This window comes from Misgurnus anguillicaudatus, chromosome 19 (assembly GCF_027580225.2).
Source record: "Misgurnus anguillicaudatus chromosome 19, ASM2758022v2, whole genome shotgun sequence".
NCBI classification, from domain to species: Eukaryota; Metazoa; Chordata; class Actinopteri; order Cypriniformes; family Cobitidae; genus Misgurnus; species Misgurnus anguillicaudatus.
Genome location: NC_073355.2, coordinates 21,725,468 through 21,739,455, shown reverse-complemented (window position 1 = coordinate 21,739,455; position 13,988 = coordinate 21,725,468). Strand labels below are relative to the sequence as shown.

The 13,988-nt window shown below is 38.2% G+C and overlaps 1 protein-coding gene across 13 annotated transcripts in view; it reads right to left on the bottom strand.

The window, feature by feature from the left end:
- Positions 1 to 13,988, bottom strand: part of srcin1a (SRC kinase signaling inhibitor 1a) — a 143,686-nt gene that overhangs the window by 101,339 nt on the left and 28,359 nt on the right. For 6 of the 13 annotated variants that reach the window (XM_055191890.2, XM_055191896.2, XM_073857127.1 and 3 more), the window contains exon 1: positions 851 to 990. The exons of 2 other annotated variants lie outside the window; for them this stretch is intronic. In XM_055191890.2, coding sequence (XP_055047865.2) covers positions 851 to 878 — 28 coding nt within the window. In that variant the 5' untranslated portion in view covers positions 879 to 990. Of the gene's footprint in view, positions 1 to 850; positions 1,011 to 13,988 lie in introns of those variants that run through there. 5 more of the 13 variants (XM_055191911.2, XM_055191925.2, XM_073857126.1 and 2 more) reach the window with 4 other exon arrangements.

The window sequence follows — 13,988 nt, the reverse complement described above, 5'->3', positions numbered from 1 at the left end:
CTTTAAAAAATTGAGTAAATTAAAATATTTTTTTTTTGTGAGCCATATGCCTCCTATTTCTAGCACAAAACCATATGCTTAACAGATCTAAAATGACTTTATTAAAACCAAAATGATTTGCATAATTCATCAGGTTACAATCTGTTTACATAAACCAGCTCTTGTCCTGTTATATCTACATATCTGACCTCTACAACACATGCAGCGTTGTCTCTCACATAGATTTTACCAGATACTGTATTTGCTGTCCTCCACACTATACTACACATACTAAATACTGCCTCGCTCGGACGCAACATTAGTCCTCTTTTCCTTGCGGTGCTTTCTATATCTTGTCTTTCGCTCTGTATTGCATCTTCTCTCTTCTTTCACATGCTCCCTCCAGCATGAATGCTACTTAACCATCGCTCTACTTTCTCTAAACACACTAATTGGTGAAATAGGAACCGCTGTCTGTTTCTACACACACAGGCACTTTCAGTTTCTTCTTCATCCCATCCTTAGTGTGCAAAAGCCAGATGTGTTTACTGATGCACATATTATTCTAATTGATTATATAGTCAGTTGTAAACCCTCAGTGAATTACCCAGAAAAACCTGCAACTACACAAACTCACTACACAAACAGAAACACATAAACAGGTATAAGGTATAAGTAAAAAATAAAGCTTAAAAAGACAGCAGAAGTAGCCTAAACTTATATTCACATTCACAAACAGGACAGACCCAGGAGAAAGGCAAACTAGTCTAAATAATCATAATACTCCCCCGGTTAAGCTTAAAAAAAATCAAACAGGGAAGTAATGGGAATATCAAGATTAAGATGAAAAAGTGATTAATTTGAATCCAACCTGGCTCCCGTTGTTCCTCATTTCTCATTACATTCCCTATCGCTTCTGTACAGCTTTAGCCTGCCATCATTCCTCAAATATATCCGGTCCCAAAAATCATAAACCACACAACTGAATATTTCTAAGGCATTGACAGAACCGACTGAGAGAGAGAGAGAGAGAGAGAGAGAGAGAGAGTATATGTGCTATATGTGCAAGCAATGGCCCTGGCAGGTTGGTAACAGAAAGCTGGCACTTGTTCACAATCTCTCTCTCTCTCTCTCTCTCTCTCTCTCTCTCTCTCTCTCTCTCTCTCTCTCTCTCTCTCTCTCTCTCTCTCTCTCTCTCTATGTCTTTTTGTGTGTTCCTTTCTGTCCATCTCTCTATCTCCTCATATCTCTGTCATTATCCACAGCTCACCGCATAAGGAACATAGTAGAGGGGCAAGAAGCTATTACCAGTCTAAAATGCTGTGTGTTTATGAGATTGTGTGTTAAGCAAGATTTAATGTGTGTGTGTTTCAGCATGAGCAGACGGTGGTGTTGTTTAGTCAGTGGGTGATGGATAAGGTGGGATGTGTCACTGAGGCATCAGTAATAACTAACCTGGCTACCAGACAGTCCAACTGAGAAAAAACAAACACCCACGCATGCATACACACAGTCATGGACTGTGTCCAAATTATCTCCATATACCCTTAAATAGTGCCCTATTTGAGAGGACCGCCATTTTGTAGTGGTGTCCGAGATTATAGTGGACATTATCGAGTGAACTTTTTCAATCCCATAATGCACCTCAATAATGAGTGTGCACCAATGTATAACCCCTTCACTGTGCCAAGTAGACCCCCAAATTTTGACACAACACTCTTATTGTCTGAAATCACTCACTCCCGGCCTTGAACCGGCAACTCTCGGGTAACAAGCCTGACACTTTGATAATTTCATATTGACTAAAAAGCCCTGCTGACAACATCCAGCAATCTTGAAATCATCGCTGACAGTCGTAGGATGTATTCTGGTTTTGGCCAATAAGCTTCTTTCCTCACTGAAGAACTGACAAGCCATTGTCCTGCTTCAGTCTTATCTAAACTGTTTCCTCAGCAAGCACAAAGCCACATCACAAAAGACGCTTGTTATCCACGCTGACTAACAAAGTGTTATTTTGGGGTTCAACTACACTTCAATGACTAAAGCAGAGCTTGTTTTTATATAATACAGACCTTTCGCTCACTAAAGCTGTGCATAAATTGGATCCTAACAGATCCATTATAATTGTTTATGTTCACACAACACTTCTGTTCTTATTCGACTCACTTCACAAGGAATCAGACAGAAATGTGAGAGGCAGTTGTTGTATCTGTCACCCCTCGTCCATTCTTGTCGTAAGCATGACAGATCTCAGACAGAAACATGCAAGATTTCAGTAATGATAGTGGGCTGGTATGGCACATAGTTTTAATACATAAAGAATTAATACAGATTGAAAGGATCGGTATGTCCTCTCTAAACTTTATGCATAATATTAACATTTTGGTCAACTTTAGTTATATTCAGGCAAGAGCTGAGTTGTCTCTTTAAAATATTGTTCAAGAAAGGTAAGCCTTTGTTAGATCTTCATTCATGAACGTGTAGAACGTAGGAGGGTGCATTAGCTTTTGGTTGTCAAAAATAGTGGCAGATGTTTCCTCATCATATCTTTTCATCAACCTTGAACTCATTTTGTTTATATACACTAAACCAGTGTCAGCAGAAGATGGTGAAGACGTTTTAAATATGCACTGATAAATTATTTCTTAGGCAATGATGTTCGCTTGTAAAGTCTAATAACCACTTTACAGGCAAGGCCAGGACACAAAGTAGAGGAATCTGGCATTTATTGTCTCATCTCATGAGTTCTTTAACAGATACTCTCTCTTAATTTGAATTAGCGTGACATTGAGAAGCCCAAATATATGAAGGTGTTTAAATGTACTCATTTACATAAAGGACTTTCTTAGCTTGGATTATCACACACATTTTTATACTAAAACATGAATAATTTAAATTTTTTGGGACAGAAAGTGTCCTCTCCAGAGCTGTAGACACTCGGATACCCTTTGCTGCAATTTAATTGGCTGTTGTCAGGACCTCTGCACCAAGAAACTAAATTGTAATTATCACCAAGTAAATCTGAGACCTTTCTAGCCAGTTAACTCCTGTTGCATATTTTAACATCAACATTTGTGAATTCAACTTTAAATATTTATTTGCATTCCCTATCCCCTTCTTTAAAGGTGCAGTGTGGAATTTTTAGAAGGATCTCTTGACAGAAATGCTAAATAATATACAAACTACATTATCAGGGGTGTACAAAGACCTTTCATAATGAACCGTTATGTGTTTATTACCTTAGAACGAGACCTTTTTATCTACATACAAAGAGGGTCCCCCATGGAAGTCGCCATTTTTCTACAGAAGCCCTTAATGGACAATTTTTTTGTTGTCTCCGACAATGACATGTTTGTTCGGTGGCAGCTACCATAGCTTCTCTATGTGTTTCAAAACCAAGGGGTGAGCAGTGGAGTAAGCCATTGGTTGCAATTCACAACCTCACCACTAGATGCTGCTAAAATTTACACACTGCACCTTTAAACACACACATACACAGATTTTCAGAGATACTAATAATACACAGTTATTACTATTTATACTACGGGTCTGTTGAATGCTGTATTATGATTGGCTGAGAAATGTTCCGTGGGTATGCATTAATTTCTGATAACCGCACACCTAACTTTTCAAATGTCTTAAAAATAGGCACCAGAGCAATGTTTGTGGTAACCGTGGTCACTCTAAAAATAAACGGTGCTATATATAGCACCAAAAGTGGTTCTTTGCTCGTAATCATAGAAGAACCATTTTTAGTGCCATATAGCACCAGTGAAGCACCAGTGAACCACCTGTGTAGAACCATATAGAGGCCATATAGCACCACATATGGTTCTACACAGGTGCTTCACTGGTGTTTCACTGGTATTATATGGCACTAAAAATGGTTCTTCTATGATTACGAGCAAGGAACCACTTTTGGTGCTATATAGCACCGTTTGTTTTTAGAGTGTATAAGAGGAATAATTGACTCCGGTGCTTTGAATTATTTGAAAATAATGCACACCCGCATTGCAACTTGGGTGTGCATTATTTTCTTATAATTCAATGACCCGTCGTCGATTATTTCTTAAGTGTATCACTGCTGTGTACATGTCATTGCTAGTTATCTCCTTGTTAGTATGGACACATACTGTTTCAGTCGTGCGCTAATTAAAGAATCATCTGTTATTTCTAGAGAAAGACGACAGACAGAGCCCAAAAAGATCACTGGCAGGATGCACATAAATTACAGAAATTTACTCCTGCCACCCTCCGGCTTATCTACTTGATGTATATCATTTAATGAATATTCAAACAGAGAACTATTTTTGCCTGGAAGCGTGAGATTCAATAGACGACGATCCCTGGAAACCTGCTGTGAGAAATTATTATGCGAAAATAAAAAGTTTTTTTAGAGGTTTTTCTCACTTGTCTTTACAACACAAACACACAGTATGCAAACTTTATTCAAGCAGAAGTTTGAAAATCATTACTCTCTCTTATTCACTCCCACCACCTCAATTAAATACAAATGTGTAATCAGTAAAGTTTTTAAAAAGAGCTGATTCATCTCCTTTTAAGTCTCTCACACTGCGGTGTATGTAGATAAAAACAGCTTATTCTCAACGTCAAAGTGATTATTCTAGTTAACACATGTTATTAAATGTTTTTAAATGTAACATGCACAGCACTGTACACCACTGATAATATTGTTATGTAAATCATATTGCATTTCTGTCAAGAGATCCTTTTAAAAGTTACACAATGAACCTTTAAACAATTAAACACTTTTGTGGCCAATGCATAGTGTGTGTGTGTCTGTGAGAAAGAGACAAAGTCTTCCTCCTTTGGAAAGCTAAACTAAATCACCGGACAACATTTTGAGACCACAAACATTACCATTTGGCCAGGACCTCTAGATTCAACAGTGCTAAAAAATGTAAGATGTTGACTCCCATTGGAGCATTTCTGAGATTTCTTACTAGAAAGCTGCGCTCGAGGGATGATTCGCAAACAAGCAAATGGTGGAAAAGTGTAAATCTGGATAACTGATTCATCTGAATGGATGGTGTGGAAACTAATGGAAGTCACATTACACAGCTGTCACACTCATTCATAAATTAGATGTGAATATTATTCAAACAGCACTGAAACGATATTCTACAAATATATGGACTACATAAACATAAAGATCTCAAGTAAGACTGTAATTTCAGGCAAATCTGTACACGAACAAGCAGCTCCTACCAAGTGTTGTTGATAGAGTATTAGATTAGTAAAACAATACTGTATACAGACAAGAGGTCTGTGCAGGACAATAAGTGCCATCAGTGAGAGACACTGAAAGAGAGAGAAAAACAGATAAAGAGACAGCGGAGGCGGTGTGTGGGTTTATGCAGTGTCTAAGCATATCTATACATGCTGGCTGTGATAACGTATAAAGGAGGTGTATGTGTCTTTACCTCTATCAGTTAACACATATGTCTTACACACAGATAAGCAAGCACCCACGAGAGTATCCCTGTCAGGTTAGAACGAGGCCAGGCATCAGACGGCCAGTAGCTCTGCATCTCATTCCAGAGGTAATAGGAATTCTCTTCTTGAGTATTTTAGCAATAATACAGCGTGTAAATATCTGCTGCTGCCAGACATTACTGTTATCATCAAGAACAACAATTACAAACCAACTTTAATGAGAGATTGTGTGTGTGTTTTGCACAGCAGCAGTGCAGTATGGGTCTATTGCCTGATACTGAAAGTCTAGAAAATATTTCACCCTATTCAAAATGTTTTTCCCAAGAATTCTGTTTACATTCTATTAACATTAAAATTTCATGGCAACTTTTACAGCACACACACATATGCATAGTGTCTCTAAAGCCAAAGAATAACAAATTAAGCACAGAAAAAGAATGTCACACATGGATATCTGTCATGTAATGCATCAGTCACACATCCAAACACATTACCAAGCACACTGACAGCATGCTGAGAGGGATTGGAGGTATTTCAGACTGGCAAAGAAGATATAGCCTGAGAGAGATAGAGATAGAGAGAGAGACAGATATAGAGTATGCACAATAGTTTAACCTTATATAAAAAAACATAATTTTAATGTTCAAGCATTTTTGTGTATGTATAACTTACATGGATATCACTTGTTTGTGTGGGGGTTGGCATATGTGGTATACGGGGAAATGAATAGTGTATAATGACATGTTAACTATGCTATAACCATGGTTTACGGGGACACAGGAAGTGTTCCCATAAACTGAAAAGCTACAAAAACATACTAAATGGTACTTTTTCATAGATTAAAGAGTGACTGCCAACAGTTTTTTGTGATATTGGGGTTAGGGACTGGGGTAGATTAGGGGAATAGAATATAACAGTTTGTACAGTATAAAATGCATTGCGCCTATGGAAATGTCCCCATAAACCACATATGTCAACGCGTGTGTGTGTGTGTGTGTGTGTGTGTGTGTGTGTGTGTGTGTGTGTGTGTGTGTGTGTGTGTGTGTGTGTGTGTGTGTGTGTGTGTGTAAGTGTGTGTGTGTCTGGTAAGGATGAAACTCTACACTTCAGAAAACTATGTGAAGAAAGCAGCACATTTACACCTTAGCTTTGAGTGAAACAATGGTGACACTAACATTGTAAAATCCTCACAGAGCTGCATTTGACACACATAAACCTAGACGGCTCAAAATAGTTACACAAACACAAGCACAGAGTCTAATCAGTTAGCCAACTAGAGTAGACTCACACTCAACCCAGCAAAACTATTATCTTTATCTGGATGTTCAAAATAACACATTTCTCAAACCAGAAACTGCACTAATTTAAAAGGTTTGCTTGGTTTCTCAGCAACATAACACATTTATTGCAAAATAGTTCAGACATATTACATTAATTTATTCTTAAAATATTCAAATACATTTTTAAATCATAAGAATGGAAAAACAAATAAAGAGTTTGGTTCCAAAACGCGATAAACGCAATTTAGGAAAAAAATGAGTTACTGCCAAAATCAGTATTATATCAGGTCAGTATTTACAAGTAAATTATTAATTTTTACGCAAAATCCAATATCCGCCATGTTATTCTGTCATCTTTTCTCCCTTTTTCCCAAAACTCAATAAACGCCAGTCCTCCTTCTCTGCAGAATGCAATAAACCCTCTCAACCAATCACAGCGCACCATTCACGCAATGAAAACAATAATGGCAGCGTGTTGAATACACAGAATCCTAGTTTTTCTCATCTACTTTGTACTTCGTGATCAACAAACAAACAAACATTTGATGGCATTGATAAACCTGTGGCGGTTTTCTGTGACGGGAATGAAACGTACGCCATCAACATCTAATAATTTACGTGAGAGGCACTCGGGGGGAGACGAAAAAATGCCGGTTGATTGGTCTCACCCGACAGCATCAAGCTTCTGTCATGCTAACACATTGACCCCAGGGGATCTTATGAAAAACTTTACATTATTTTACGCGAAGCCAACGAAAATCGAGCAGGACCAAACATTTTTACAGCTGATCGCTGTCAAAAAAGTTCAGCGACGACGTCCCACCGATGACAGCAGCAATGACTACTAGTGAGCTACTATTCTTAATATGACAAAGTAAGTGTTTTCATTAATGCCATTAATGTTTTTTAATCCGTGTATACCACTAGTCAACTAAATGAATATAACATGGCAAAGATGAATGCACATTTATATATTGATTAAATAGATTTATAGCTTTTTGAAAAAAAACATGTCATGGATTTATTGCATTAGTAAAAAAATCAAATTATGGATATAACCTAAAGATGCTATGTGAAAGCTTGCAACAGAAAGTGGTTTTCATCTTGTCACTTTCTTAAAAACAAGTTTTTACCGAAATTAGTCAAAATGGATTTATTGCCTTTTGGAACCATACTCTTCAAATAAAGACATAAGATACATTTGTTTAAAGAACTGTTGTAAGAAACTACTGCCAGAAGAAGCAGAAGTGACAGCCATAAAAATAAGAGAACAGAGAGATTTAGAGGAGAAAAGGAAAATATTGCAGAAAGATTATCTGATGAGTGACAGAAAACGAATGAAAGAGAATAGATAAAGAAAGCCTGACACACAAATACAAATGCCAAAGCTTAAATGCAGACGCTTAACTAAGAGCTTGAAAGATCAACATGCTTGTCAGTTTGACACAACAGAATGAAGCTATAATCACACACATGCATAAGACTGCATAAGAAGCAGGCATTCTTATAGACTTTATGTCACTTACTCATTCAAAGCGAAAATGACAATGCTTAGTCCATTAGCTTTAGAGGGAGACATGCAGAAACAATCAAAACAAGCCATTATTTCAGCAACATCCAGCGGCAATCACGCATCTGTGTGTGTTTGTGTGTATGTGTGTGTGTGTGCATTACAGTGTTACACTCATGTGAGGATGATGTCGATGCGTGAACATGTGAAGAGGGCAGAATCTGACACCAGCGAGACAAGCAGCCAATCAGAGCATGCATTCAGGCAAACGGGGCGCTCTGTGACTTCCTGTCATCTCTTAGCCCTCTCTCACCTGCTTTCTCCTTTCTTAATGTCGCTCTCTTGCTTTGGGCAATAGAGGTGGAGAGGGCGATAATGGGAGACTGTCCGTCACGGTAGAGTAAATGACCCAGATTCAGAACAAGAGAGAAGGAACCCAGAAGAAGAAGCTGGACAGCATGAACGTAAGAGAGACAGGAATGGAGAGAAAGAGAGCAGGAGGAGGCACAGTTGTGTGGCCGTGATGATTTGATTAGACCCACCGGTCATGAAGCGGAAGAGATGACAGTGGAAAAACTGAAAGAGAGAGTCTGTGGAAAGAGGGAGGAGTTTTGCAGCAACATACAGCGCCTCGCTGTGGCAAGCATCATGCAATGGCTAAATGCAAACATGCACAGATACAGTATCTTACTGTAAGTGAGGACATGACATAGACTCTAATACAGATAGATACTATATAATGACTGCCAAAAAGAAACTTTTAGTAAAGTGAAAATGAAAGAACAGCAACAACACCACAATTTGTATAATTTTAGACAGCGACAATAAATAACAAGTTTTTATGGTTATAGGTAGTCACATGCATTTTTCAGCACCAAGGACAGATTCAGGTTAGCCCAATGTTTCAGAACCATGGACAGCAGCAGCTTCAGTCTCAATGTAAACAGATCTAGAAAAGATCTTGACAAAATCAATGCCTGGAGCTTATTTAATATGCACTGCATGTCTTAAAATACCACAGTGCTCCAAGGGAAATAAAAAATGCTTGTTTATGGATAACAAGCATTTTGCCATGGGGCATGAACGAGTATAGAAACTGGAAATCTGATGGAATATCGAATGATGAGCGCTCAGACAGTGGGTGGGTGGGTATGATGTAAAAATCGGATGATTGCACTCAGTGGGACAAGCAGAGCTGTCCTTCACCCGCCCTTCAATTCCCTGCATTATTCCATGCACTTTTCAAGCCATTTAAAACAGCAATAGCTGTATAATGAATGTAAGGGTTTTTTTTATAAACCAGTTTGATCTTCTACACAACAAAAAGCTCACTGCTTACTTCAGACTATTTATAAAAATGATGGTGCAAATATTGGCCATCCATTTGGCCATCTACTTGGTTGTGATGTCATATGTTAAAACCTTAAAGGAAAACACCACCATTTTTCAATATTTTACTATGTTCTTATACCTCAACTTAGATTAATTAATACATCCCTATCTTTTTTCAATGCATGCACTTAATCTTTGTACATCGTGAAGGTGTTAGCATTTAGCCTATCACCATTCATTCCTTAGGATCCAAACAGGGATGAATTTAGAAGCCACCAAACACTTCCATGTCTTCCCTATTTAATGACTATTACATGGGTGAGTAGTTACATGAGTAAATATGGTGGCACAAAATAAAATGTGCCAATTTTTTAAGTGGATAAAAAATGAGAACTGTATTGTGTGGCGGAAGAGCGCTTAGTTTGCAGCACTTTGACCTCGGGTGCAGTAATATTGACAGAAGTTTGAGCGAGAGGGGGAGGAGTCAAGAGTGAAGATGTTACTGCAGGTCGAAGTGCTGCAAACTGAATGCTCTTCCACAATACAATATAGTTTTCATTTTTATCTGCTTAAAAAAATCACCACATTTTATTTTGTGCCACCATACCTACTCGTGTAACTACTCATGTAACAGTCTTTAAATAGGGAAAACATGAAAGTGTTTCTATGCTTTCTATGAATTTAGTGCTTCTAAATTCATCCCTGTTTGGATCCTAAGGAATGAATGGGGCTAGGCTAAATGCTAACACATTCACAAGGTGCTGTACAAAGATTAAAAGTGCAAGCATTGAAAAAGATAGGTATGTATTAATTTGTCTAAGCTGAGGTAAGAACATTGAAAAACGGTGGTGTTTTCCTTTAACAAATGACCTGCTATGACTTACAAGCTACTCAGTAGACATGGGCTGCCCAGTAACAGTGAATTCATGTTAAATAAGTAGACCATATACAATTCTTAATATCAAAGGAAGGCAATATTACTTTAGTTAATTTTATTCATATTATTCTAGTTAATACATTTTGCAGAAGGCCGCTTTTGTGTAACGGCACATGATAATATTAATCCAACCTAAACGTTTAGTGTGGAGTGAACCTGCAGTGTATTTCAGGTTGGCAAATAAAATATTGAAAGATTGGAAACTACCGACTGTATAAGACCCACTGTTAGTAATTTCACATGTGAAGAGGTGGCCATTCATAACAGGTAATTTAAGCCTATTTTTTCAGCCTATTAAATTCAGAGAGAGCGTAGAAAATAAAACGAAAGAACGACTTTTTGGCGCAAAAGACTTGAAATGAATAAAATTATAATTGAAGTGCTACAAAAGTGCAGAATTTAAAGTGTTTTACAAGAGGTTTGGTTCTGTTCAACTTCGAAAACAGTAATTTTTGGGTAAATCACACATCAGAGATGTTTTCATGTCCTCTGTGAGATAAAAAAACGTCTGTTTGATCATTGCATTTTCTGTGAATTTAAAACCGGGATCTGTTCAAATTAAACAAAACACATGTATCCGATCGATCCTTTCTTTCCAGCTTTTCTCTCTGTCTTTTTATTTCTAGTAAATGGTATCTCTGTATCAAATAAGACCTCACCACCTCTTCATCTTTATCTTTCTTATCTCTATCACACATATTTCTGCACCCTCCACCCCCTTGCTCTTCCACCTCCGCCCGACCAAATATTTCTCCTTTCATTTTCCCTCCACCTCCTTTGCTTTGTTTTCAATTCGCTTTGGGGACAAAGAATAAGTAATCTCTGGATCTTTTCAATCTGTCACTCATCCGGAAAATGGCAGAGAAACGGAAAAAGAGTCTGAGGAGAAAAGATGGATGGGGACTTTTGATTTTAGAGTGCTTGTTAATTTTCTCCAGCTGTCGTTCACACAGAACGCCATGCACACTGCTATAGATAGACACTGAACAGTTTAACGCTGTGGCATACTTTCATGAGTCATTATGCTGAAAAGAGGCAAAGAGTTCATAGAAAGTTGCAGAAGTGTTTTCGCGACCTTCAAGCCTTGCATCTGACTTGAGCAATTTGGCTGTCGATTTAAAATAGATTAACCCAATATCTTCAGGATAAACAAAAAAATCAACAACAGCATGAGCCAGTTATAACACATTATACACACTAAACAACATGTATCAATCTAACATAGAAACAAGTGCAAGCAAAGATTGTTCGGTGTGAATCAACATCCAGTATGCTGCAGTTCTGTGGGTGAAAATGCCTTGTTGATGCTAGAGGTCAGAGGAGAATGAGCCGACTGATTCAAGCTGATAGAAGAGCAACTTTGACTGAAATAACCACTCGTTACAACCGAGGTATGCAGCAAAGCATTTGTGAAGCCACAACCAGCACAACCTTGAGGCAGATGGGCTACAACAGCAGAAAACCCCACTGGGTACCACTCATCTCCACTACAAATAGGAAAAAGAGGCTACAATTTGCACCAGCTCACCAAAATTGGACAGTTGAAGACTGGAAAAATGTTGCCTGGTCCGATGAGTCTTGATTTCTGTTGAGACATTTAGATGGTAAAGTCAGAATTTGGCGTAAACAAAATGAAAACATGGATCCATCATGCCTCGTTACCCCTGTGCAGGCTGGTGGTGGTGTGGAGGATGTTTTCTTGGCACACTTTATGCCCCTTAATGCCAATTTGGGCATCATTTAAATGCCACGGCCTACCTGAGCATTGTTTCTGACCATGTCCATCCCTTTATGACCACCATGTACCCATCCTCTGGTGGTTACTTCCAGCAGGATAATGCACCATGTCACAAAGCTTCGTGCCCTGGATGTGCATCCCACAAATCTCTATCAACTGCAAGATGGTATCCTATCAATATGGGCCAACATTTCTAAAGAATGCTTTCAGCACCTTGTTGAATCAATGCCACGTAAAATTAAGGCAGTTCTGAAGGCGAAAGAGGAGTCAAACACAATATTAGTATGGTGTTTCTAATAATCCTTTAGGTGAGTGTATAATAGAAAATGTAATTTTCTTAATATGAAACAACAGATTAACTTTTCAGTTAAAGGTCCTAAAATGACAGGACTAAAAACGTGTGTGAATGAGTTAGAAAACAACATTAGAAATAAGATCAAAGGTCTCAACCGCACTGCAGATTACTTCGACCCGACACCTTAAGAACACAACTTTGGACTGTAAGAAAAAACTCTACCTATCACATTGAGAAAGTGCTTTCCAGTTTTGTGTATAATATACATCAGACAGTTAGTGTGCGGTGATTCGGACACCAAAACTATAATCTGCATAACCACAGAATTGCCCATACAATCCATTTAACACACCGTGTCACATTACGTTAAATCACTTACCCTTCATGAATTTGAGAAACTTCAAAACTACATGAAATCCCCACCTGATTAGCTCACTCCTTGCATTTTTACAAAGCACATAAATCTCAAGGAATTTAGGTGAAGAAACATTAGTGAAATCTTCTTGTGCTAGGTAATTATCCCTGACAGTCATGACCAGCCTGTTTCCTGCTGCAAAATGCTTGAAGAACTAAAGCATGACTCATGCCTCAAAGCCTGGATAGACTACAGAGAACATGATAGGCGTATAACATCAGCAGAATAAGTTAGCATAGACCTCTTATAATCACAGGCTATGACAGAACCTGAAAATGCTTGGTTATTTTTATGCAACCTCCCACCCAATGTCTAATGAAAAAATGTACAATACACTGCAGCTGGTGTCAGGTTCACAACATCTGCTGCGATGAGAAAAGTTCATCATGCGGTTTAAAAAGAACAGCTTTTGTTCAGAGTTCACGTGTGCGTGAATTTTATACAAGCATCCCAAGCGATATAATATAAAACTCACAGTAAACAGATGTAAAATAATTAGAGAAACCATTCTTACATTGAGACAGTACACCAAGACGACAGCTCACAGAATCATATACGCTCACCTAAAGGATTATTAGGAACACCTGTTCAATTTCTCATTAATGTAATGGTGTAATGGTGTGAGGGATGTTTTCTTGGCACACTTTAGGCCCCTTAATGCCAATTGGGCATCATTTAAATGCCACTGCCTACCTGAGCATTGTTTCTGACCATGTCCATCCCTTTATGACCACCATGTACCCATCCTCTGATGGCTATTTTTTCAGCAGGATAATGCACCATGTCACAAAGCTTGAATCATTTCAAATTGGTTTCTTGAACATGACAATGAGTTCACTGTACTAAAATGACCCCCACAGTCAACAGATCTCAACCCAATAGAGCATCTTTAGGATGTGGTGGAACGGGAGCTTCGTCCCCTTGATCTGCATCCCACAAATCTCCATCAACTGCAAGATGCTATCCTATCAATATGGGCCAACATTTCTAAAAAATGCTTTCAGCACCTTGTTGAATCAATGCCACTTAGAATTAAGGCAGTTCT